Raw genomic sequence first — 27,880 nt, 5'->3', positions numbered from 1 at the left:
AATAAATAAAATTTGAGATTCTCGCAATCGCACAATCAATCAATCACACACATGCTCTGCTATTCAAATTAATGACATTTTCATATTGAAAATTGATGAATTGAAAAGCGAAAATGAATGATTAATCTCTCTTCTGTCGATTAAAAAAATGTATAAAGGAATTCAATAAAAATTTTTAATAAGAAATCTTCACAAGAACATGAAGAAAAAAGTATTAAAATACTCGAGTACAAAATCCTTTAAAAAAGCGTAAAATATAATTTTATTTTCACGTGACTAATGAACCATTTCAAAGGCTTCTCAACTCACAAAAAAGCCAATAATTCACTTGGTAACGAATTCAACTAGTTTTTTGTTCATGAACTCAACGTTTTCATTTTTTGTTCATTTTTCCGCTCTTCTTAACAATTGAAGAAATTCTATGTACAATTTCTTGTCTTACACAACCCATCAAAGACAAAATACGAAGAATACATTAATTTCCGTATACATTTGTTGCTCATTATTTAATCAGCTGTCTCTGATCATTTCAAGTCATTAAAAAAATTTCATTTACATATTTTCATTTGGCACATTTTACGATTATTACCGAATGTGCCTAATAAAATGCATAAAATGCAGTTTGTTATCTAAGTACAAAAGACGAACATTTTACAGTTCGATCTGCAAAAGAACAGGGGAAACAATCCCTTGAGAATACTTGAAATTATGATTTTCAAGAAATTATATAATTCTCCTTTTCATTGAGAAATTTGTTCTTTCATTTCTTAACAATTCACTCGAAATCCTAGAATCCATTTCTTTTGGATTATAATACATTTTTTTTGTTATCAGTAAGTAAATTGAACGATCAAAAGAACCGCGTCAACTTGCAATATTTTTGGGGGTAAAAAAAAGACAGGGATAAAGAGATTAAATTTGAAAAATTAACCTAGTCAGCCTTCTGTGTTTTCCCGCTTCGCGTGGTACTTGAGCAGTAGCTGCCGGTCGTCCCGGTATACATTATTGTCAGTGTTTGGCATTACCATTGTCAATATCCGGCTCAGAACTCGAACTCGATGACTCTGACGTATTAATGTTTGCACTACACCGTGATGAGCGTCTGCTACTTGAGGACGAATGCCGGCATTTTTCACCACGATCCACTCCACCTGAAACAATTTATGCAATTTCCAAATTAATAAATTGGCTATTTCAATTGGCTATTTCTATTTTTAAATGATTATTTCTTGGAAACAATACTCATCACGATTACTCCAGTGAAATTTCAATTCGAAAGATTTCATTTAAAAATTTTGATATTTAATTTAAACAATCCTGTCTTCACACACTCATTTCGATACAAATTCTGGGCTAATTATGTGTTCAGCTTAATGAGATGAGCGTTGGATCATTTATTTGACAGATTGGTCAGAAATAGTGGTAATGGATTAATTAATAGAAAGTCAGAAAGTTGGATTGATTTTTCGTTGCAGAAATATCAATGGAGGATTCCAATAACTCAAACATACAATGTAAAAACTTACTTGTGGGTGCGGTGTGAACTTGCACAGTGACAAGATCACTGTCCAAAGTGACCCTGTCACTATCGAAATGAACACTCCATGTGTGATGTGGACGATGATGTAATGTGGACGGCACTGGTGATGTTCGACTAGAACCGCTCGTATCAGAACCGCCGCAGTTCTGTTAGTATAAAAATGAAATAACACTTGTTAGACATGCGCTGGACACAAATAAATGCAGTTTACAAAAATAAAGAGAATTATTGAAGCACAATAATTAATTGAGAGAAGAAATATTTATTCAACTGACCTGATTTCCACGTGTTGTGGTAGCTTCAACCTTCACCTCTGGCTGAGCACTGCATGAGTCTTGCGTACTGTTGAGTGAATTTGGCTCTTCAGAAATAGTTGTTAATGAGGGTTTCGACTGAATTCTTGAACTATCAATTTTATGGGGCCTCCTGGGAGGTGCAGGAGGCTTTGATCTTCGAATGACAGGTGAGGCTGGTGGTGTGGGCGTTGATATTCGATCTGGATGTTCATGAGGAATAACTTCTGGTGATGGTCCCACCAGTGACAGCAAGATTGGGAAGAAGAACAGTCCATTGGCGGTTCCAATTCCGATCAGGCAGATGAGAATCAGGAAAAAGTATCTGACTATGAATTCAAAGTCGGAAAATGCCAGCATCCCCACTGTGAGGGCTGTTGTCAGGGCACTGTGAATTATTGGGGCAAACATGTGCTCTATTGCAAGACGTACTCGACGATCTCTGCTACCAACACTCGTTATGAAACTCTGGAATGAGAAATTTAAACATTTACAAATTATCATAATATTCTAGTAAAACATCAAGATTACAAATCATAACAATGCACTATAATTTGGCAGTTGTTCTGGATATTAATTATTTGTTGCTCATTGATTAACTATTTGTTTCTAAGTGAATGTTGTCCATTTACTTATATTTATCTAAATACATAGTACTTATTGAAATCAATTTTCACAGTCTTTTAAATTAATTGAAATGTTCTTTTTTATGGACAAACAAACGTTTGGATAAATATTATATTTCAGTTATTGCCATTTAAAATCCAATATTCATTTTTAATTGTACGGATATTATTAATGATTGAAAAATGTAAATATTAAGTTCACAGAATGCATTATAAAAAATTGAAATAAAGCTAAGCCTTCAAAGATGTACGTAGAATGTAGACACTATTAAAAAAATGCTTATTAAAGCCATTCAGACATTAAAAATGATTAAATTTAATTAATGAATTAAAATGACTACTCACCAAACAAATGTGAACACTGAAGTGAACAGCGATTCCCACACTGACAACCAGCAAAACAGCAGGGACAGCATTGAGTTTCATCCCCACCAATCTCATAATTCCCGCCAACTGGAGTACAACTCCGGCCAAGGAAGTGCCAACTAGCAGAGCAGCCCACAGATTTAACAGTACAATTGCCATGACAATGACACTGACACCCAGTGCCGAAACAAGAGCAATTCCCAAACATCTTCTTAAATCCATGTATTCCCAAAAGACGAAAGGAATTCCTGACGGAAAATTGGGAAGTCCCTTCTCCTCGAATCTCTTGCAAATGCTCCTAATGCTGCTGATGAGTTCAGTGATAGCAGTAGTATCCGTCAATTTGTGCAAAAAAAATGGCATCTGTGCATAAGTTAGAGGTAAACTCTTGGGGATCTTGAGATCCTCATCGTCTCTAGCAAAGATCCAAGTCCTTGGCTGAGGTCGGAGATTAGCTTGGCTGCTTTCATAAGCGAGAATGTCATTGTGAACCCAAGCACTCAAGTAATTGTAAAACGCCCTTGGATTGATAATCCCATCAGAATCCACGAACCTCACTTGTGTCAGAAGAGTCTTATCCACAGGATTATCAGCGTGTCCAGTCTGCACCAGTAATTTGTACGCCAAAATGGCTTCGTCACTCGCATTTTTGTACCATCTCTCTTGCGTAATGCAACCGTCTTTATAATCCTTGTCAAAAGCATTTTGGAGATTTCTCAACCAATCCCTGAAAAACTCCAGCCAAAACTTGGGCAAACCACCATCGTCATTCTTTATAACCCTATTGACTCTCATAAAGGCTTCATGATACTCATGCAACAACTTCTGATTGTTCGGATAATCAAAGTCTCTTCCAGTGATGGCCCACATATTGTAGAATCCAAAGTACTTTGTCTGCGCTGTCAAAAAAGCGTGTTCGTCAGAGCCCTGGGGAACCAAATCAGTCAGATCCAATCCGTCTTCAACCTTGATAGCCTGCCAAACACTACCAGATAAGACAACAAAGAGTATCAAAATTCCAAAGACCTTGGTGGTCGGTTTGGTGACGAATGGGGCATAATGTTTAGCAGCGAACTTTGTTAATGAGAACGTCAAACATTCATCTTGCGTGCAACCAGTTAAAGTGTCCTCTTCAGAATTGTATTTATCATTATCCTGATCGGCGGTGGTGCCCCCCACCCATGACTCATATCTGTCACTTCGTTTCGAGAGAATTTCCGAGTGAATCTCTTTTCTGTTCGATCGCCCCGAAGTAGAACGATGATTCACCGTTCGATTTTTATCCTCCGAGGTGGCGGGTAAGTAACAGCAGAAGATATCGAATCTCCCGTACCTTCGTCTTCTCAGATCAATGCTGATCATAGCGGGAAACACGACGAGCATAGCAGCCAAATTGAAAAGAATGAGAACTCCAACTTGCAGAGAGAAGACTCTTAGCGCTGGGATTGGAATTATTGAAGCAGCAAAGAACGCCGTGACATTACTCACTCCTTTCAAGAAGACAGACATTCCAGTTCTTTTTAGAACGACTCCAGTCTGCTCACTACTCGGTACTTCATTAACTGCTAATTCAGCGTACGTGTGAGTCAGAAGGAATACATCGTGAACACCAAGGCCAAGAGCAAGGAAGGGAACGATTTGGGTTGTGATTGCATTGAAGGGAATTCCGAGTATTGCACAGAAGCCCAGGCCTGCAGCTACTGTTGCACAAACAAGAACAACACCAGCAACAGCAATTCCTGCTTGGGATCTCACAGGATCCTTCCACCTCAGAAGAACAACGGATGAGTAGATGAGGACTAGGCCACAGCCAATAGCAATGTTCATTATGGAGAATTGACTGTACTTTCCTAGAATGTCATTCATCGTTATTGTACTGAAGGTGTAAGAGTTGTAGAGGGCTGAAGCACCAGATGAATTCAAGTGGCGTCTCACTTGATCGCTAAATGCTCGCTGCCACGTTTCCATTATCAAGGAGGCTTTGTCCATCGTCCATTCTATCCGCTCGGTCTTCATGTGATTTCGGTAGTAATTGTAGAATTCGTGCTCACCCATCAGCTGAACGACTGATTGAAGGGCCGCAGCGCGTTTTAGGTAACCGTTTTCGTTGTGTTCACCACCACCAACCACCAGTTCCTCTGGCCAGTGCATGTAATTCGCTGCGTAACCGTAACAACCGCCAGTCAATTCGTAACCGATATCTGGAAGCTGCAACCAAAATTTTATCGATTAATAATAATGACATTACATCAACTATTATCTAAACTTTGAGCTTTACCCACTTTATCATTTTATTTATTCATTTGCATTCATCTAAATGAATTCAATATTGTTACTGTTGAACATTGAAAATGTGTGTGTGCATGTGTATTGGTTTTGAGTATTATTTAATTGGCATTAAATGGTAAATTTGAAAAATTTCTTTTCGGCGTTTTTTGTCCCAGAGCGGATGTTTATGAAGTCGTACTTGATATCTTTTATATACGCCCCTTTAACTCTGGAACAAGGATTTTTAAGAACTAGCAGCTGTTGAAAGACCTCATCCGCTCTCCCAATAAGAGGAGAGGCGAAAGGCAGGTGTGCGGGACTAATGTCCAAAGAATTCGGGCTCTTGAGTTCATTCTTTTTAGCCCTCTATCCTTGTGCACCTCCCTGAGGGCGTGTGCGCAATATTCAGGACAATTCGTTGTAAAATTTTGTACCCTCCAGTGAATATTGTCGAAGCGCCCAGGAAAGGAAATGATCGATCCACTCGATAAATTTACGAGGTTTTGCTGCATCCTCCGGGGGTAAAAAACGAAATAAGTGCAAAAAATATGAATGAAGAAAGAGAAAAAAATAAAGTGGGAGAAGTATGCAGAGTGCTCTCGCCCATTAAGTGCAATTACCTTAACTACGGACAGGAGTACCTGGGATGGTGGGTAAAAAGATAGGGAGAGGAGCGAACTCGGGTGAACTGCTGATAGAAATTTAAAAGATTGCAGTTAAATGAGATACATAAATTGATTGAAGAATCAATTACGAGAAATTAATTGGTACAACTTTATCCATTTATTGGTTCATCGTGCAGAAGCTATTTCTCACTCGAGAGTTTTTTCATGTTCCAACTAAATTGAAAATTCCTAGTTATCATTGGATTTTTTTTTATTTTTATTATTATTTCTTGCCAATATAATCGTGAATAATTGTGAATAGAAATAAATGATAAATAACACATGTGCAATTAATTTATTGCGATGGAAAAATGAATACTAAGAAGGGATACGTTTGGCATTAGACGTGAGTATTTACTGATGCATCATGAACATCTTGACTAGCGGTAATCACGTGAAAGAGAAAGAGCGCAAATGTTGCTTGTACACACATTGGTGGTAAAAAAAAATCAAAAGGAATGAAGAAAAGGACAGGGTGAATGGAGTGGAGAAATGGAGAGGGAGACGAGACACTGAGGCACCGTGTATGTTAATAATGCCAGTGAAATGATGGGTGGGTAATAGCCGGCGGTGTTTAAGCTGTCTCTCTTCGTCTTTTACTTGAGAAAATCTACGGCCGACCACCGGCGTAGCACAATAATGACACACATCTTGCGATTTTATTATTTTAATGCTACCCGTCCATCCACGCGACTTGCATATCCATCGTCTCATTTTTATTTTTCCTTTTTTTTTCATTTTCTTTTCATTTTTCTCATTTACCATTTCCATATCGGAACTATACATCGTATGACTCCATTTTTTAATCTCATGAATGAAGGAATACTTTTGAGTCAATAGGACTACAGAAAAAATTAAACCATTTCCAAGGATTGTGGAAAATCTCCAGCCAAGGTGGTTTTAGTCGTTAAAATCAAGGGGCCGTTTTCCTTGAAAAATTTCATGTGGAATAATTGGAATAGCTCATTTGTGGTAATTTTTGGACTAAAGTATATACAAATTTACGGTGCAAATTATGAATTTTCAGTAGATTGTAATAAATTAAAACATTGGAACGAAGTGAAAAATCTCTGACATTGACAATGAAAAAGTTTATGGTATTCTTGATAGAAATCTTATTTGATTTGTCTATGAAAATGAGTATAAATTAGTAGAATCTAAATAAATGTTTGATTAATCGAAAATGCAGTGTAATTAATTCCTGAACAATCATATTGTCAATGAAATTGAGATTTGTTTGTAATAATATAAGAACCTCAAGTGAATTCCCAATTACAAATTCTATTACTTGATATTCCGGAAGGATATGTTCCTTTATTAGAATGAATTAAGCAGTAGTATTTAATTTAGTGACGAGCAATCATCAGTGAAAATATCAGATATTTGAGTGATTCAATTGAACTTGTGAAAGGTCATTGACAAGACTCTTGGAGATTGGAAAGAATGAGGGATTTGAATTTTTACCTGACGTGAATTCTTGTTTGGTGCTGTGTTCGGGCACTCAGGATCATACGGATCGAGGCAAGGTTTACTCTGGTAGCCATTTGTTATTCCTGCTCGTTTCATGTAATCCTCGAGGGTTTTGAATGGAAAAGTTATGTGAAAATCCTTCATCTGCTCCACAAGAGAAGACGGGTTGAGACTAGTCCATTGGAGTGGCTTCGAATTGTATCTGTTGTCAATTATAAAATAAAACCGATTAATGACAATGTCTGCGTTGTTCAATGTATCATTGACTGAGTGAATCATTTCAATGAATTCATTAAACCCTTCATTAGAATTCCGAGCAAATAGCGAGAACATGGTTAGAATAACTCGGTTAGAAGCTTAGGGTTTCGGTTATTAAGTCAAAATGTATTAAAAAGATATTGTTACACTATTTATTTATTTATTTATTTTCGAGTTGAATCACTGAATCGAGTCAATATTCAATTCTGCTCTTCAAGCATTTCAGGATTGAATGAATTCCTAAAAAAACTAATTCAATTCAACGAAAGATCGATCAATTAATCAATTCATCGATTAATTGTCAATATTTTCGCTTCTATTGATAATAAAGTTCTCTAAATTTGATATATAATTTTGCAGATTTGTCACATAAAATGAAAGAAAAAAAAGGGAGGAAATGGTAAAACCATTGAGAAAACCATGAATTTAAGAGAAGCGGACGATTCATGATAATTAGTCAATTTAATTGTCCAGCATTCTTCTCTAAATTAATTAATGCAATTAAACTATTGATGAAGGTATTAAATTGAAAATAATGCATATAACTTACGGAATATGAACGGTATTGTCCATAAGTTTGCTCCCCTCCCAAAAGCAGTCCAGAGGTGTAATAATGGCACAGGGTATAATTTTCTCAAAAATCTGAAAGACAAGAAATAAATTTCAACTCCATAAAATTAAATTCCCATCAAAGTAATAGCCTAAAATCATCGAGATTTTTTCATTCATTCGATCCAATTAATTCTCACAATATCGAACACAATATCTGAAACTTTCTCGATGATTACAAAAAATGTTATCCCAGTATTCGTACTAGATTCAGACAGATTGAGTCAGCATTTTGTTTTTTTCCTCTTTTCTCCCTTAATGCGGAGTTAACATCAACTTTTTTTTACTAGATGAAGCGTCTCGCGAGTGAGTCGTTAGGAACTCTTGTACAGAGTAATGTAAAACATGCGTAATGTACAACTTTATCGTGATAAACATTAATACGTGAACGATCAAGGGAGAGAAAATGTACACGCAAGTGTAATCATGTTTTTATATACCTGGTTAATGCTGTTCTCAAGATCAAGATTCGGTATACTCGGTCCATGACACAATTCTTTGAGACCCCACGTGCTGTAAAAAAAAAAGTTATGATATTGAGTCATTAATGAAAAATGAAAGAACTAATTGATTTAATATTTCCGCTGATATTCATGTGTATGACAGTATGATTTTCGTGTCTCCTTGATACTTTTATAATTTTGTACATGAAATGATTTACGAAGCATTCACCGAGTTATCACAGCGATAGGAGTCGTACTGACGGTTTTATCACACGCTGATAAATATTAATGCCGAAATTTTGTACCCATTTTCAAAAAATTCGTATAATTCTTTGAATTCCAAGAAATTTCGCAGAGGAAAATTCACAATTCAATTTTGAGACAAATAGAAAACTGGAGATTAATTATTTTAATTGATTAAATTCAAGGACTCGCGTATTGCTAAACAAAAATGTGAAATTTCATTGAATTTTTACGAGCGTTTAGACTTGAATCGAAGATAATCACACAATTCATTCTAATTTTAATTTCGTTGTAGCCAGTCAGTCCATACTTTCAGCCTTCAAAACTTTTCCCCGTAATATATTAATAGCGTGTTGTTCCATACTATTTTAAAGATCACGGAATGAGCTTTCAGGTGGGTTCAATTACGTGCATTTATCTTTACGCAAAACGTTGTTACGATTATTTAAAAATCAGCAAACCTGAAGATGTGTCACGCTTGTCTACCTTGGAACTTTCAATTTTTGTCAAATTTTCGATAATTGCGTGAATAAAAAAAATGAGTTTGATGGGTATGATCTTAAACCTCATTATTTAAGAGTTCAATTAAAATTATTTTTATTCAATTGCATATATTTGAGTTTTAGTTATGAACAATTATGTCAAAGTATGAAGTCATATGAAATGTCTGCCCTGTGATTTTACAATATATTTCATGTTTTTATAAAAATAAACGCAAGATTTTCAATGAATACTCTATATCATTGGAAAGCTTATCAGCTAAGCATATCTCTTAGCTTTCAAATAACATCACATTCATTAGAACATGCCTATTCTTTTTTTAATTATGAAGATTGAAGGAAACAACAACGCGTCATACTTATATTCCCTCCTAACGAATATGTCACCGTTTTTATAATTTCAAAACAAAATTTATGAAATATTCTATCCCATTTTACAGTTACAGAACCAAACTTCAAAATTTTACAACTCTCCTCATTGCGTGACAATTACATTCAATGCAATAACGCCTTAAATGAGATTTTGTTTCCCCCCACTCGTTTGAAACGAATCTAAAAAATCAGTATTTTACCGATTAAAAATAAATTGATAAGCTAGAAATTGAGAGACAGTGAGAATGACAATGAATACATGTGAAGAGGAGGATTTTTGAGAAAAGTTGATCTGACAATAAGAATTTTATTGGTGGTCTAATCATAAATTGAGAAAAATGGGTTCTCACTGGAAGGGCCTAATGATTATAAAATAAAAATGTTACTTACGTTTCGTACATATCGATTGTAACTTGCGTCGCACTCTTCAACATTGCTAAGTGGTCCTTCAGAGCAGCTGAATGCAACATTTTTCCCCCCGAGTGCCTCGGCGTTTGTATTACCAGCTGATTGAGCTGATGAATGGAGATTGCTGATTCACCGAGGGCCTCCGATACGTATGTCAGTTCTTGCTGCAGTCTGCCTCCATCTGTAAACAAATGACATTCATATTTTTATGCCTTATTTCGTTAGCGTAATCAAATAACATCAATCAATTACTCTACAAGTCCTGTCCCAGTCATTGGAATTAAATCTTCTCCTTACAATTATTCTATTTAAAAACACGCAGAAAAATTTACTTAAATAACTTCTTAAAACAGTTGTTAATCTTCATTAATGATTTGCAATTAAACAAAAAAATTGTTTACAATATTTTTTGTTTAATAAATTAGTGATTTGCCTCCGAAGGGATAATTATTTTTATTAAATTGGAATATTCATTTTAACATTTTGTTACTGTTGTATTTGTTTGGAGCTCAGTCGATTGTTCATGAGTTTAATTACTTTTTGAATGTCATTATATATTACAATGGTAATTCAGTCAAATTAAAATAAAATAACTAATCGAAATAATTAATAATAATTAATTGTGATATTCTTCGAGTACATCACGAAACATTTTCTAAAATAATATTCTGTAAGTGGAGAACCCACGGAGCGATCTCTACATAAAATTAATTACGGGATCAATTTCTGAAAATGTTAATATCCCACAAAGTTTATGATAAATTTCATTTTCATGGATATCGAAAATTTATGGAATGCCATTTCGTCTCCGTGTAAAATGAATCTTAAAAAAAATAATCCTATGTAGATAGAGCATTTAAAAATGGCATATGTGGGATTTAGAGATTATATTGAACTAACCGGAGACAGAAAATTGAAGAATTATAGAAGTAGCTTTCTACTATTGAATTGATAATGAAAAATGGAAAATTTCGTTTTGGAATTTGAAGATGGATGGATTGGTTGAATTCGGAAGGAAAAGTAAAAGTCAAAATGAGGATAGAGATAGTAATGGAGTGAATTGGCAAGGAGCCCGTTGTATCCCACCTAGTGGGATTTCACCGTCAAAAATGCCGACGGCGTATTTGCTCGTTCCGCCACGGCGCGGCCCCGAGGACCACCCGTCCAGCACCGCGTCACCAGCTGTGCTCAACCCATTATAAAATATCCTCATAATCCCCCAACATAAGCTCATTCAATCCAAACGAGTTGAGTATCACTGCCTGAGGCTGCGGGTGGTCCAGAGGACCGATATCTCCAGATATGTATCCTGGAGGGCGAGTGCCCGGCATTTACACGGAAAAATCTTCCATTTTTCAAGTACTTAAATGTTATACGGGAAATCCTACTGAAAATTCTGTACAGAATCTTGCAATTCTTCACTGGATTACAGATAATCAAAGATTTCCATCATTTCCTGGATGAATTCCAAGGTGAAGCTGTAGGATTATTATTATACAGGAAATCGATAAAATATTCTGTATAAAATATCATAATGATCATAATCTATAATAATATTTCAAATAATTCTATATGATTATCGATAGGAGAATTCGACAACAAAAAAATTAATAATAAATAAATAATTTTATATCAGAACAAATTTTATAGACTGCCTACATTATTGTTTACATTTCCCATACGATTTTCGATTCAACATTTTTTTCTGGGTTATTCTCAGTTTAATTATTTATTTAAAAATTGGAATAGTCTAAGAATTCGATTTCTTTGATGGAATTGCTAACATTGAAATCGATTTGAGTGTAATGTGGACGGGTCATGTTACTGGTAAACATTGTTTAATCAATATTGGATTGATTCACTTTAACAAATCATCTTTTGTTGAATTAACAATGATATCAATATTTTGAGCCATGATTAGGTAGATTTAGATAATTTTTTTTCAAGTATCGTCGGTCGCCCAATACATGTACATAAGAGCAAAATCGCACATTGCAAATTTGACAAACATTATATTTTCATTTACTAGCAAAAAACATTTGATCCCCATTTAACCATGATCTGTCGATGTTACTGTATTCAAAATAACTACCTCCATGGAGACTCTCTGATTATGAATTTGAAAAAAACAAGAGACAAGTTTTTTATAGCTCCAGCTGAGGGTTGACCTCTAAGTTTGATCTGTTGAACCTTTTGATAATGTGAGATTCGCGAAATCGCAGTCGTCACGCCACGACTAAAAAGGCGAGAAATGAAAGAATAAAAAGTGTAAAACCTTGATCTCAAGTGTTTGACCCTTAAAGCCCGTAGGGCCAGAAGTTATGATGATTCCGAGTAATCAATGGAAGTCATGGGGGAAATGGGATAAGCTTGACAGGAAGATTTGCCAAGTGCCTAGACCCTTGAGATGATTGAGATGAAATTTGAGAGTGCGAGAGTAGCGAGATTGCAACCGTTACACCACAAATGAAAAATAAAAAGAATAAAAATGATAAAACGGTAATGTTAAAGCGTCCACGTGCTTCCTAGTGGCCTTGATGGGCTGCAAAATAACGCGGGATGAATCAGCGAGTAGAATGCGGGCGCCTTGGCGTCCCTGTCTCGTAATAAAGACAGTACAGGGCAAGAAAGATGAATGCCAGGAGGCACTTGGAATAAAGGAGTTAACGTGGTACGACCCAGCAAAGGGTACCAGGAGTATTACCGTTTTATTAGGTAGAGGGAGAAAATTTCTTGATTTATCGACGGGGCGTCTCTGTAATTATTTATCTCGTCTCTCTCCGCTATTTGTATCGGGATGAGTTGGTACCCTTCCGGCTACCGTAATTGCAGGCACCAGGACTTTGTCCGTTTATCTATCTCATATTATTAGGGGTACTATAGGTAATTTCATGGCCGTCACATGACGGTCATGGAACCGTCATTGACACGTCATATTATTCTCATGCCAAGTGGTTAACTAGGGGAAGAGCATTCTTCTCCTCTCATTTGGCTACTTTTTTGAAAATATATTGGCACTCAGAGAAAATGGTCATTTTGTCATTGGGATCTTTTTTCTAGCTCTCATTATTCTCGGTAAAAAATGTGTAAGCATGCATGACCCTATGTTCCTTCACTTTTGGGGGTTCTACGATTTTTTTGGGAAAATTTTCATTTGCCGAAGTTTTTGATGGTAGAATTTTTAATTGCAGTTTTGTTAGCAACAGATCCAGAAATTTCTCAAAATTTAAACGATATTCAATTATGTGAGTTTTCATTCTATTTTGATTTAAATCGTTATTTAATTTGTTATAAATTTTCGACAGTCAGTAAAATTTCATTTTTCGAGGTAAAAGATTATTAATTTTTTAATGAAAATTTGAATTTTCAAAGTCATCAAAATCATGGAAATGGAATATTAAATAAAATTGAATTTTTAATAGATTGAAAATTACAGAGAAATCCATTTATATTCGACGGGAAATGAAAATTTTATTTTCATTAAGTCTTTGTAATTTTACTGATTGTCCAGTTTAATAAAAATGTTAATTTCATGGTTTCCCGCCTTGAAAATTGGCTGTCAACAGGCCATGAAATTCAATTTTTATCATTCTGAATTTGACAAGAGACTGACAATTCGTTGACATATTGACAGTATACTCCTGTCTGGGTAGACTAATAATGAATATTATTCATATTTTTTTTCTCCTCCGAGACTTTTTGTTTCTTCACAAAGGAATGAAGGATACGCTCATGTTACATTTTCCGGTACATCCTCCTGTGAAGTGTTCACTTCCGTATTATTCAAGCCATGTAACATCCTTGGTCCATCCACACCAACTGTTGGCAGTTTGAAAAATGGAGAAAAACGTTAAGGAAACACGTGTGGACAGATTAACAGCGTGTGAAAACAAGTACCACACGTGTGCTCATTGAGTTCACCGCCCATTTCCCAAAGAAAAATCATCTTACGGAGAATATTGAAATTATTCCCATAACTTTTCGTAACTGTTTTGAGAAAAAATATAGAAGTTGGGGAAAGCTTTCATGAATTGATCAAGCGAAACGTCGATACTTTTGTTCCACCGAGTGATTTCTTTGGGTGAGGGAATGGGCGTTGCAGGTAAACCCATGTAGTAGATTTCTGAGGTAAAATATATTTCTGTAAGGGTCGGCAAACTTCACAAAAAGTAGGGAAGAATAGAAAATTGATCGTGGTCAAGTCACCAGGATGAGCTCAACATGTTAGAAAATTCGACTCAAGTTCTTGCCAATTTTAGTTTGGATTGTTACGAAATTCATATTCCATTTTCAATTGACATTCATCAGCAGAACCGACTTGATTCAACATTAATTGTCTCATTATGCCTTCATCGCGCCGACAACGAAGAAATTTTTTAAATTTTTTTTAAAGATTTGCCTACCTTGAAGTAAAAGATTTTGATAAAACTTTGGGTTTGATGGCATTTTGAAGTTTCACTTCAATGATTACAGAATTATTTTCCTTGATTTAAAATTATAAAAAGAGAATAAGTATTGATCAATTCAACGTTAGATCATTAAAAAAATGATGGATAGTCCAGTCGAAACTGTAGACCTTAACTATATTGTGAGTCAATTGACATTCCACATTCCACATTCCAAGAAAATAAATTTTTCTCCAACAGTGAAATTTTAGATTTCATAGTATTTTGAGATTCTACCAACAGGACTCCAAACTGTTTTCCTGAATTCGACATTACGGAAATAGAACTGATCAACCCAACGTAAAACCATGCGAAAAATGATGAAGAGTCAAATCTGAACTGTAGGCCTCAGCTGTACTTCCAGCCAATTGACCCCGACATTCCAAGAAAATTCATTTTTCTCAAAAGATAAAATTTTGGGGTTGATGGCCATGAAAAGAGAGTAAGCAGCGTTAGTGGATGGTGTGTGGAAGAAGGACAGAGGCTTCATAAAAGCAGGACGGTGAAAAAAAAAAGCCAAGAGAGAAAAGGTTCTTTAGTGTTGGTTGTGTACTGGCACGCAGGGGCAGGGGCCCCACTGCTCGACTCTCTGGCGCACCATGAAGTTCCAAGCCAACAGTTGGGGCCACCCACCGCGACCATTCACCGGAACCGAGCCCCCATCCAATCCCCGGTGGTGCTCAAATCCTCTCACTCTTCAAAACTCTTCCAAAACCCCTCCATCCCATAAAAATTCCTATTTTTTATCACCTCATTCCACCCCAAAAATCCAATATCCCAATCTCCATCGAACTTGACCTTTTCTCCTAAAACACTTGAATCAGTTTAAAAAATGTCAAATCCAATGTACTCCAGCAAAATTTTGCCACATGATTGAATGAATAATGCAATTCAATATTTTTGAGTACGATTGATGATTACTGATACTGTGGAAATGATCGTATCAGCGATTCTGTAGTTGTTTGCAAGAAACATGTGAAGAAACGGTAGTAATCGCTTTTTTTTAGTAATCCAATAACAATTTCTGGCGATATGAGACAATTTTGATTGTTTTTAACTCAATCGATGAATTAATCCATTAAATGAGAACAATCCTGTCCTCTGTTTTTGAGTTTCATAGAAAAACCTTTCGAAACTTATTTAATTAGAAATTCCAAATTCGAAATATGAAGATTGCCGCATTTGTCCTTTCAAGGGGGAGGTATGTATGCATTTATGTATGTGATCGATTGCGGTTCGATGATGAGCCATCCGATTCTTAAGAAATTGACAAGCCATGAGGCAGCACTAAAAAACCTCGTAGACTCGCCTCTGGTTTCTATCCATGACTGGAATGGTGAGTTCATCAAACAGTTACACTTTTTTAAAAAATGTAGGAAAAAAAAACAATTTTGATTCCTCCAGGGCAGCTTTAAATCTAGTCCCACAGATCTTATGCAACGCTAAATTTTTGTGAAATGGAGATTCAAGTTCAATCTGAAGAATTTGAAATGACGCAAGTTTTCCAATGTAATAAATATTTCCAAGAAACTCTTAATTGAATGACAAATGGTTGTTTACGTAAAATTGAAGAGATTTCAGCATGAGAATCAAAATCGAAACCCTCCATGCATCACTCACACATTCCACTGGTTACAGTTACAGATAATTAAGACCATTCACCTGAAGAAACCTTTCAGAAACATTTCTCCATTCCCTAATTAAAATACCATCGAAAACTCAAAAATCTCAATTGTTTACTTCTCCCACCCCATCGTCATTTCCCCTGCTAACACAACTCATATCCTCTTCCTTATAACCCAGAAGAAAAAATGATCTCCATCACAAATTGATTGCATTGATGACAGAAATATAAAAGCCATAATGCAACGATGCAAAAGAAAAAATGGACAATAGTAAATGAGTTTTTGTTTAAACTTTAAAGGTATAAAAAAGGAGAAAAATATGGTAAACATAATGGTAATAATAAAGAAAAGATGAGATCCTCTGTTTATGGGACCGTCGGTGGGCTCTTGGTGCAATAACAACAGATTCCCGGTGGGTCTTTGGACGACGCTTGCTTTCTGACTCTTATCCCCGCTGGGGTTCTTACAAAAGCCAACCCTGTAGTTTTCCTTCTTCCACGCTCAGACCCAAGCCATTTATCCCTCTTACTTTCTTATTCACTGTCCCTCATTTTTTCTCGGTTATTCTGTTTCTTTATTTTATTGTAGTACCGTCTCACTCGGTTTGACCGGTGCCATGAGGGCCTAATGAAGATGTAAGCAGTCGTTGTACCCCTCGCACTCCTCTTCACCAATCCTATCCCTTCCTCTACTTTATCTTTTGGTGTCCTTGTTTTATTCATGCTGGAGATGACGGTCAACGTGTGGGCTTTCCATCGGTCTTGTCTTCTCGCTCTTTCTTTTGCCAAACCTCGCACCGTCACCTTTTCTCCTGATTTGCGCACATGTTCAATGTGTATGTACAGGACTAAGACTATCCGCTAAAGGAAGGACCGAGGTTGAACGGCGCGCGCCACCACGAGATGGTCATGACCCCCTTGTCCAACATTTTTTCAAATTCAACTTTCCATTATTTCCCTCACCCCCATTAATCACGGGGTTATTGTAATTGCCAACCAAGTCCAATGACCTATTTCCATCATTTTTCCACAATTTTCCATCATTTTTCCACCATTTTTCCACGATTTTTTACCTAGACGATTTGAATAGTTCCGAACAAATTTTTAGACATAATAATATTTCGATCCATCATTGCTGTTGAATATATTAGTTCTTGCATTGTAATGTATTGAATTATTAGGTTGTGCAAACTATCTCAGTTGTTTTCTAGTTAATTGCAGAAAAAAATGTAAAAAATCGAAGAATGTTATTTTTTTTTAACTTGTTCGATTAGATTGTTGTTTTATTTAATCGATGGAGTACGCCAAAAGGGATTTTGGGAAATATTGACTCAAAAATTTCCTAGTTTTTCAAAAAATTCAATTTTTTCGACTAATGAACTTAGTATTTTATATTTTATATGTTATTAGAATTAAAAAATAGGAGCGACGAATTTGAGTAGTTGAAATTTGAAAGGACTGAATGCTTTGAAGAAATTTCCAATTTTCAAATTTCAAATGACACACTCCAAACTTTTTCTTCGATTGAATTATCGAACTTCCTGAGAATGAGATATATTTTTTCATATTAAGAATGTTTATATGTTCTCAGTAAATTTGTTTTCCTTTTTAATATTTAAGAAAAATAGTATAATTTTTTCAGTTAATAACAGAACATGCACAACTAAATGTTTTGCCTGAATTGCTTCTGAAAATTGACAGAAAACTAGAAAATTTCAATAATCTTCAAGTGTCGATTAAAATTTTGGGTGTCATCGAGTGCATTTGAACCCAAATATATTGAACGTAGCGATTGATTGGACGAGGTAATTCAATGAATTGTCGGGAGATTTTGGTCACGGCTTTTATCGGTTCAAGAGACATCCGGAAGCATTCAGTGCCCATTTGTGCTCTTTAAAGGGACTCTCCCGTTTATTTATACACTCTGGAAAATGGAAATGACGGTAAAGTCTATCTACTGGATGAGGATCTCTGTTTCTCATCAGAACTGAAATTCCATTTATACCCGAAATCCCCAACCGAGTCGATGTGCCGCCTTGTGTCTCCGAAGGCGTGACATTCAATTCCTGGAATAGCCCCAGCACAGGTGGGATGGAACAACCATTTGGAAAAGTTATTCCAAGTTTTTTTTTCTTCCAAAATACTCTCACTCCTCGGAAAATCATCTGAGCAATCGTAATTATTATCATCATCATCACCATTCGTTCACGTCATGATCCTTCCTTTTTTTTTCAGGCAAAACCGATTTTCTCTCACCGATACATTTATTAATAATTTAGAAGTTAATGACCTTCGCAGACAAGCGATTAGAAAGATATCTAAATTTTTTAAATAGTTAAGAAATTATTTTGACAGGAAATTCCATTTACATGAAGAGAAAGTTCAACCGAAAATCAATTTAAAACGTCATAACTTTGGAATGAAATTTCGTTCCGGAAAAAATGACAAAACTTTTATATGATAATTATTTTCCGCGGAGCAGATCGTAATTTTTCCTAAATTCATGTTAAATTTTTGGTTTGTTACGTATAAAAAGAATAATTATTAATCAATTCATTAAGAATAATTAATTTAACATTCTTAAAGCGCTGAACAATAAAAATTCAATGAGACTTCAATACCATACAAATTTCCAAGACTAGCCTCACAACTTTTAACCAAAAATATTCAATAGTATATCAATAAATTAATTATAGTATTAATTCCTACGTCTCTTACTCAATAAAGTATTTGATAAAGAATTAATATGATTTGACCCTATAATTGACCTCTAGCAGTTCAAAAAAATAAAAAGAATTAAATTTCCCTCCAAAACGATTGTATTCTTTAAAAATCGAATAATATAAAGGAACATATAGAAAAATAAAAATCCGTGCTACGGTATTCGTTTTCGCAATATTTCAAATTATCACAAAGATGCTCCGAAAAATATTAACAAATGAAAGAATCCTTACCTTGTATCCACAGCTGTTCGACTTTGCTATGCACCTGGATGGATTTCAGTGCAATGCAAAATGTAGCTAATAATAATACCGCTACAAAAAGAACCTTGCCCGCGTGCCTCTGAGTAAAATATCCCAATTGGTTCAATTCGTCCTGCAGCTTGCCACGAATCCAAATGGCCGACCTTTGACCCTCAGCCTTCCCCTAAAAGTAAATCATCATTCATAACATTTCACATGTCCCACTTTAAAGGCGGAAGTGATGTTTTTAAAGAAAACATGCGGGCATCGATGTATCAATGCAACTTTTCACAATGATGAGTGAATATTTGTCTCCTCCCTCCATCATATCTTGTCATCAAAAGAGGTCTCTCAAAATCTTGTGTCTCAAAATCTCTTCTTCATATAAAAAATGGTATTATTGTACTCAATATTCAGTTAATGTGGCAGTACTAGATACTTTTATCGTTAGTATTCTGTCAATCCATGAATACCAACTTTTTTTTCCATTTTATAGAATTTTTAGAGACCTTATAGATGGGTGACTACTTAGTATTTGTTCAAAAAAAAACTTGAATACTTGAATACTTTGGTATTCAGCTCATCCTTTTATACCAATAGTTTAGTACTTAACAGCTTCTAAATACTTTTGTACATTCCTCATTCAAACTCATATTTTTGAAAATCCAGATGACATTATGAAGCGAATTTCAAAAGATTCAGTATGTATTCCGAGGTACTGTTGGGATTCATGCATTGTGAAGTGCCAAGTACTTGGAATCTTCCGAATACTTTTGTGTTCATGTCTGATACAAACTCAAAAATTTTAATACATTCAAAATATATTCATATGTCGAGCTATTGCTATAGTATTTTATAATGAATGTGTAGTACTAAATACTTGAGTATTCCATCCTTTAAGATCGTCAAAATACTACCCATCACTGTTTTAAATTTGCAGCTTGAAAGATCCTAATGATATTGCCATGGCAATCCCAAAAATTCAAGATATATAAGGTATTATCGTGCTTTAATAATTGTAAAGTACCAAATATTCAAGTATTCAAGTACATATTTGCCGGTCACCGATTGAAACTTATACACCCTCAACAATCCAGATGACATTTGTAACTGAAATTTCAAAGAATTTCTGAGTGTCCCTCAAAAATACGGAAAAATGTCTTGACCAGAGGAGGCAACAAGCTGTTACGTCGTACCATGTTGTGCATAAACTCCAGGAGTACAGCAACCAGGGGAGGTTGAAGGGAGGAGGGATAGAGGGGAGTTTTAAGGGGGATTTGAGGGGGACAGGTAGAAACTTGAGCAACATTGCGAGAGCGGCAACGTTGCACACTACCTGGTGGCCACTCTGACAATGTGCCTTGTGGACCACCCGCAACAATACCTATCTTTCCTGTCCCTGCAGAGTGAGCAAGAAAAAGGAGTCGTCGAGGTAGAATGGAAAGGATATAGGCGCACGCCCATCCTACTATCTCCTCGTTCGATACTAAAACTAAAAAGAGGAAGGGGGGCATCTTTACAGTTACCTTCCCTGAAACAATTTTACCCCTGGTATTAATAAAAAAAACAATACTGCAGAAGGCAAAAGGCAGAAGGTAGAAGGCAGGAGGATGAATTCTCATTGAAAGTAAAAAAAAAAAAGTAAGGATTACAAGGTGGTTTTGCATATCCACGTACAGTAGCCGAGTATCAAGTGGCAAAAGGCGTTTTTCCAACCAATTAAACATGAGGAGTGTAGAGAAACTGTGGCTGCCTTTTTTGCTAACTAGAAAGCTAGAGTTTCGGGTAACATTATATCCTTCAAACATTTTCGAGTAACAGGTAAATCCCGGTTGCCACATGGGGCTACATTTTTTTTTTGTCACCATTTAATGACGAGCGATAGAGTAGAAACATTGATTGATCCATGTGGGAGACGAGAATTTGAGAAATTTCATTCAGTAAATTTGTTTTGAGGGTTTTGAGGGTGAAATAATATGGCGTGAGCTGGATTGAGCCAGTGATTTTAGTTGGTCGTATTTCTCCAGTTGAAACTCTTGTAGGGAAAATCAGGGGCATTTATTGTAAACAATTTTCATCAGTTAATGCGTTGGAATATTTTTAGGGTCATATTCCAATGTAATAAGATCATGTGTCTGCCCGGGTGGTCCCTGAATCAGGCCGCAAAGCATGCAGATAACTTTTACGATGACTACGAGTGAGTTTAAAATCAAGATTTGTTATTTTTTTTATAGTGACTTAAGGAGAAGGGATGCGGTGGTATAATAACAGTAGCTGGATTTTTGGCTCTTTCAGGACCTGGATGAAGTCGTCAACGACTGCGGTGGTCGAATAAAACGCGTTTGGGGCCCTCGGTGGGGTGAGAAGACCAGAGGTAGAGGAATACAGTCAGGTTTTGCCTTCAGGTACATGGAAAGAACGAGGAAAAATAAGAAGAAACTTCAAACTTTTATATTTTTGTGGGACCAACGGGACGAAATTTAACATCTTCCGGTTACCATAAATTTCCGAGATCAGCAAACAAAATATTCGATAGACAACAAAAATGGATATTATGGATACAATTAAAAAGTTGCCATCACAAATCACATTTTATATTTTACTCCCCGAAATTTGAAAGATTCATACACAGTAAAACTAAACGGTTAAATAACCCACAGGTTACGACCTACTGATGGCCTTCCATCGAATAATAAAGGGAATTCATTATATATGTTTGTAGAATTATGAAAGAGTTGAGAAATGAGTGATACAATATCGATTCTTTATCAATGCTTCCCGTTTCAATTGCAATATCGTTTATGTAAATAAAATTTGATATTTCTATAATTGTTTTTTCATTTACGGAATTTTATTTTTAAAAGCACAGTTTTATCGAAAAAGTTTACGCTATTTTTACGGTTATTGAGACATATTCAGCCATTAATCCCATTTTTTTTTCAGTTATAATTTAAAAAAAAATGTTCATTTGTTTATTGATTTTCAGCAATTGTAGTAGGTCCTGAATGCTGCTATAAAATGAGATCAATCACTCCCCGAGGAAACGATGTTGAACTCATGATATTGAACTTGTCGGATTAATTACATTAAATGGGGCATTAAATTGGTTGTCCTTGAGCTATTTAGCTACTAAATACCCAGCCCACAAAATGCCAATCAAATCAGTGAAATAATTAAAGAATAACAAAGCAAAACGAATACTTCAAACAGTTGTATAAATATTCATAACTTATAAATTAATAGAAGAAAAAAAAATGGAAATCTTCAATGCGGAGAATTGCTTTTCCGCATAAAAAATTGGCAGGGAGAATTTTAACCTCTACGGATTTTAATGAATTCAAAATACGGACACTCTAAATTTTTATGCATTTCATTTTTTATTCGATTCCAGAACAATAAAGAAGTTCCGATTGTCATCAATATTGTAAAGAATTTGAAATTCACAGTGCAAGTCTTCCCCTATTTTCTGTTCCCATCACCGAGGACCCAGGGAAAACAGATTATTCCAGGAATGGTCTCGAAGGGATCCTTTGGTTCTTCACCGACCATTTGAAAGATCGTTTCGGCTTCACTTATAAAAACCCAGAGACCCCTCCCAAACCATCACCAAACGGAAATTCCAATTTCCCCTCAAAAAATCACCAATTTTCCATAACGAATAAAATAAACCTCTCATTACTTCCCTATCTTTTTTTTATCAAACCGGGAGAGAAAAAAAAACCGTCAAGACCACCCACGTGTGTGAAAGCTAACAGCTAACAGTCCCCTTTGAATGCCACTCTCGAGTACAGTCTCCTCGAAAATATTTCAATAAAACCGACGGCAAGAGGAAATAAAGAAATAAAGAAAAAAAACCCAAGAAATATCTTTTCCATCTTCACCCGGAGAATAAAAAAGCAAAAGCCAAAATAAAAAAGATAACAATTTGAAAGGATTTGCAATTCCTGGAGACACCGACGACAGCACAGGCCGTATCGTATTGATTTGCCCAGTAGTGAGTTCACTGGCCAATGCAGAATGTAAACAATGTAGTGTAACAACAAGTGAGAGAAGTGGAGGAAATAAAAATAATAAAAATAAAGAATAAAAACAAATGAACAAATGGAGAGAGTAAAGAAATAAAATGAATAAAAGAGGTAAAAGAGGTAAAATAAGTGAAAAAGGTGAAAGAAGTGAAAGAAGTGAAAGAAGTGAAAGAAGTAAGAGAAATATAAGGGGGTGAACACAAACCTTGATGATTTGATCCAATGCAATTTCTGCATCAGCCCAACTGGGTCTGACATATAAATCAGACTGGTGTCTACGTCTATCATGGTCATCGATTGTTCGAATATTTTTTGAATCGTGAGTGCCATTTTGCTGCTGTGACTGTGCCGTTGATGCAGTAGGGCGTCCCGCTAGGATCCCTGTAGGGCCGGACGCAGTGACCATGATCCGTCATGCATTTGCACCGGCACACACTCACGCTAAAATTATTATCAATATTCTCAGCTTTTCCCAACCCCTCACATTCCCTACCAACAAAATCATTAAACAATCCACTTATTTATTGACACACTCGGCGATAGCAATGGACTTGAGGAGCCGTAATCACCCGCAGCCCTCATCCACTATTTTATTATTGACTTCCTGGCGTTTTATTTTTACTTATTATTTTATCCCGTTTAATTTTTACCTTATCTTTTTGATCGTTTTGATCTTTTTCATTTACTGATTCTTCTTCGATTGGAGTAATACTCGCACTCACACTGCACACAACACAACACAAACGTTGGATTTATACTGGAGCAATCCTCCGGTGTGATTGGAAAGGGGAACAGGGTGTTTTTTAAATTAAAAGGTGCACTGCTGATTCAACTTTGTTTATATCACTCGTGTGAATGTGAGCACTGGGTAATGAGGATTTTTTTTTTCTACCGAGTTGTTTCTCGGCTGCGATCGACACTTGGTGCCGTCTAAGTTCGTACTAAGGGAAGTGTCGGTGCCACATTTCTTTCGTGGCCTGCCCACCAGCACACGGCCATAGTTGATCCAACCTATCCCCACTACTTGGATCAATGTACCAGAGGCACCAGAGGAGTTTGGCTTCGTGTTCTCGAAAGTCGTAGAGAATTCACAACCCAGTCTCCATCCACTGCGCAAACATCCAGGCGCGTAACTTCATTGGGAACCCTCACTGCTATTTTTCTTTTTTTTTTTTTCAATCCCTATTCAATTATTTTACTCATCAGTTCCCCAAAAATTATGTCAACTAAAATCTTCAACCCTTTTTTTATCACTTGCATCACGATGCTCTACGATTTTCTCATAACAATTTGCTCACATGAATTTTTAAATTCCCTCATAAAATTGAAAATCATCGAGCAATAAATATCTAACACAAAATCTAGTTGCAAATTTGTTTATTTTTTCAATTCAAAGGAAAAAGAGAGTAAAACTCACAATAATTCTCAGCTCTTAATAAAATTAATTTGTCCAATTTTAAGTGTCCAATATGCAATTTGAAAAATGTGTGATATATTGGGGAAAAGCCTGATTATGGAATGATGAGAAATGCTGATAAATAGTAAAATAGTTTGATGGGGGTAATTAAGGAAAGGTGAGAGGTGCAGTATTTTTAAGATTACGCGACTGGTGCGACTGGTGGTACCGATGACGTCACAGTCGAAGGTGACCGATGTTGGCCGAGGATTGTGGAGGTGTCGGTTGATTGGTGGATAATGGTCGGCGTCGTGGGTTGCTAGGATACAGAGCAGATGAGCCACGAGTGACGATAGACGGAGTGATGGAGGGTAACCGGGAGGTGAGGGTTGCGGGGGTGAAACAACACCGGGGACCACACACGCCGCTACCATTTCCCCTCAAGCAAAAACACTACCCACACGCGCACGACCCGGCTTATATATTTTCTTCTTCTCTTTATTTTCTCCTTTGAATTATCATTGTTATTATTGTGGATTCAGGAGTTATTTACGCGACACTGAAATCGTTAATTCAACTCTATTGTTTTATCAATGATTCAATCACCGCACCGAAAACGGTTTGTGCACAAAGAGAACAATTTAAAAAATGAAAAAATAAATAATTTTTATCGATTTTAGCCAATCCGAGTGCAGTATTCTCGGTCAGGTGATTTATGTCAATCTCGTAATCCCCACGGCTAAGAGAAAACTATCAAACTTATTCTTTTTCTGTAGTTGTTTTTAGTTGTTTTTTTTTTAGAAGTTTGGCAGATATTGCTTACGTATTAGTCAAATTCGCATGATAGTTTTGGCAGATTTGGAGAGGATAATTGTAAATAGAGTCGATTTGGACGAGACTACGGATTAGCTCAGAAATAATTGATAGAAGAATGGGAAACAGCGTAACTAGTGTATTAGTAACACTGTAAAGTCACAAACGGATTAAACATGAACCTTGAATGGACCTTTTCATCCTGTGAATAACGAAGAAGTTTCTGGAGTACAGACGTCTGGCTAATCGAAATGAAAAAAATTATCTGCCGAATACCCTTTGATCTTTTAAATTCATCGGCTATTTCCCTCATTTTTTCCTATCCTGGCAATGACCGGGAAAAATTTTGCCACATCCACTATGCAGAACTTTTCCCTCTCATTGCTACGCAACAAATTATTACACTGATAATCTCCCTGTAACCCGTCAATTGTGTTTAGAAATCTGACACACATTTTTCACGTGGTTTTGATTAAATTTGTCCCCAACAACTGCATCTTAATCGTCGAAATTTAAATTAAGGAAGTGGTCCTCTGCATACCTCCCGACCTTAAAAATTCATCGAATATTTCCATCGAATTTTCCTGAATATTCATGACCTCGGATCAGTTTTGCAGTATAAACTTAATCAGCAAGACTATATTCCCTCTCTATGCTATGCAAAACATTCGGGAAATCTCCAACATTATTGCTATTATTATTATCATTATTGTTATTATTATTATTGTTATTGTTATTGTTGTTATTGTTGATGTTGTTGTTGTTATTAAGGTCTTGAGGCAGGTATTAGCTAATAATTCAAGGATTCAGTTACTTCCAAGGAGTATGCAGTTTAATAAACAACTTATTTCTGCAATTGTATCAGCTCTAGGTGATATCGATTAAGTGCTAATAATGAGAATCATATTGTTCTAGAGGATGATTATTGATTATGAACTCGGATAAACTCTCAAGAATTATCAATATTAGAGAAATGGGTAAATTAATTTTATCCAAAGAGTTTATTCAAGGATATATCCCACATTATTATCCTCTACAACAATATGATGATTATTATCGGAATGTAATGGAATCGTCTGGAAACTACTCCATTGCGGAGAAATACCTCTTATAAAAAATACATATTTCTCTCAAACAAATACAGCATTGGCGATATATTTTTTTCTTCGGGTGAATTAAACACACCGGAATTAATTATCATTAATTAATATTCGGGTATGAACATTCATATTTCTTCTACTTTATCTAATTGGAATATTTTTTAGAAAAGCCAAATTGAGGCAGCTTCAATGTCTTATTATTTTACCAAAGTCACAACTGCTAAATTTATTTCTTCTCCGGAATATGTACATACATAACATTTATATATCATCGATATATATTCATTATATATCCGACTAATAGATACAGTTAAAAAACCTTTTTTTTTCAGAGTAGATCAACTTTATTAATTGATGCTACTTTTGCTACTAAGTCATGTATACAATACGTTATAAAAAATGCATAATAATAAATATAAATAATTACACTACATCAACTACTACAGGTAGATCCATCGAGTCTATTTTTTGTGTTACATATATTTTCTGAAGTTAGATTGCATCTAACAATATTCTAATTTATGGTTGTCAGTGAATTTTCATCATTAGGAATTGCGTCGATGTAATTGAAATCTTGGCGAATACCGTCTTCTTGCGATTTGAAGGAGTTCTCTCACGATTTAATAACTTATAATCTCACCGCAAGACTTAGATAACACTTGAGAAACTGCCTAGAAAATTAATTGAGTGGAAAAAAATAGAATGCTTGCAAATTATCAATGAAAAATCATTTACAAAATGATAGTTCTTTCGTAGATTTTGACAAATGAGTGCAGAATGACTGATTATCTATGGTTAACAGATAAAATGCCGAAATATTTTCGGCCCTTAGGGATGATTGATTATTCAGACACGTGGAAGATTCTCTAAAACGTCCACGGTCAAAATATAAACAGGTTCTCAAACAGATGTTAGTAAAAATAATCAAATTTTCAGTTAAAACTATGCAATAAATTAAATGGTTAGTGAAGTGTTTTTAATTAATTACAAAATAGATACGGCTGAAGATAGGGGAAAATGTGTCAAACTGAAAATGTTCCTTATCGAAGAAATATACATTATTAATTATATGAATAATTATAGAGGAGACTGGGGCAATATGGAACACAGGATAAAATGAAAACAAGCGGAAACATCAACCGTAAGAATCCATTATTCAATTCCCATGTAAGGGATTTCTTCATTAGAAGCCAAAAATGAGCAATTCAAGTTAAATGGCGTATTTTTTGAGAATGTTTAAAAATAAAAGAAAACAACAGTATAATAAAAAGAAAAAATTAAATGCCCAAAAAACACTGAAACATTTCTAGAATGCTGTCAACATTTTTTGGCAAAAAAAATAACTGCGAATGAATTAAAAAAGCTTTTCCGCAAGTGTCCCGTTTTGCCCGGGGTGTCCCATTTTGCCTGGCTCTTCCCTGTAATTAAAAATCTTGGGATAAGTACATTATTT

General features: G+C 35.5%; 1 protein-coding gene across 2 annotated transcripts; it reads right to left on the bottom strand.

Moving 5' to 3' along the window:
• Positions 1 to 145: 145 nt before the first annotated feature.
• ptc (protein patched) lies at positions 146 to 24,047 on the bottom strand. 2 transcript variants are annotated; one of them, XM_011309632.1, is made up of 10 exons: positions 23,324 to 24,047; positions 19,085 to 19,277; positions 10,044 to 10,242; positions 8,536 to 8,608; positions 8,037 to 8,128; positions 7,223 to 7,430; positions 2,805 to 5,033; positions 1,816 to 2,301; positions 1,527 to 1,686; positions 146 to 1,151 (listed from the first exon to the last, which is right to left on the bottom strand). In XM_011309632.1, the coding sequence occupies exons 1-10, from the start codon at positions 23,522 to 23,524 to the stop codon at positions 1,009 to 1,011; spliced, it is 3,984 nt and encodes a 1,327-aa protein (XP_011307934.1). In that variant the 5' UTR covers positions 23,525 to 24,047; the 3' UTR covers positions 146 to 1,008. The 2 variants fall into 2 exon arrangements, with proteins under 2 accessions (XP_011307934.1, XP_011307935.1); XM_011309633.1 differs by lacking the exon at positions 1,527 to 1,686.
• Between the last annotated feature and the right edge of the window lie 3,833 nt (positions 24,048 to 27,880).

This window comes from Fopius arisanus, unplaced genomic scaffold (assembly GCF_000806365.1).
Source record: "Fopius arisanus strain USDA-PBARC FA_bdor unplaced genomic scaffold, ASM80636v1 scaffold00069, whole genome shotgun sequence".
Classification (NCBI taxonomy): domain Eukaryota; kingdom Metazoa; phylum Arthropoda; class Insecta; order Hymenoptera; family Braconidae; genus Fopius; species Fopius arisanus.
The sequence above is the reverse complement of the archived record's forward strand: the minus strand, read 5'-3'. Positions and strand labels throughout refer to the sequence as shown.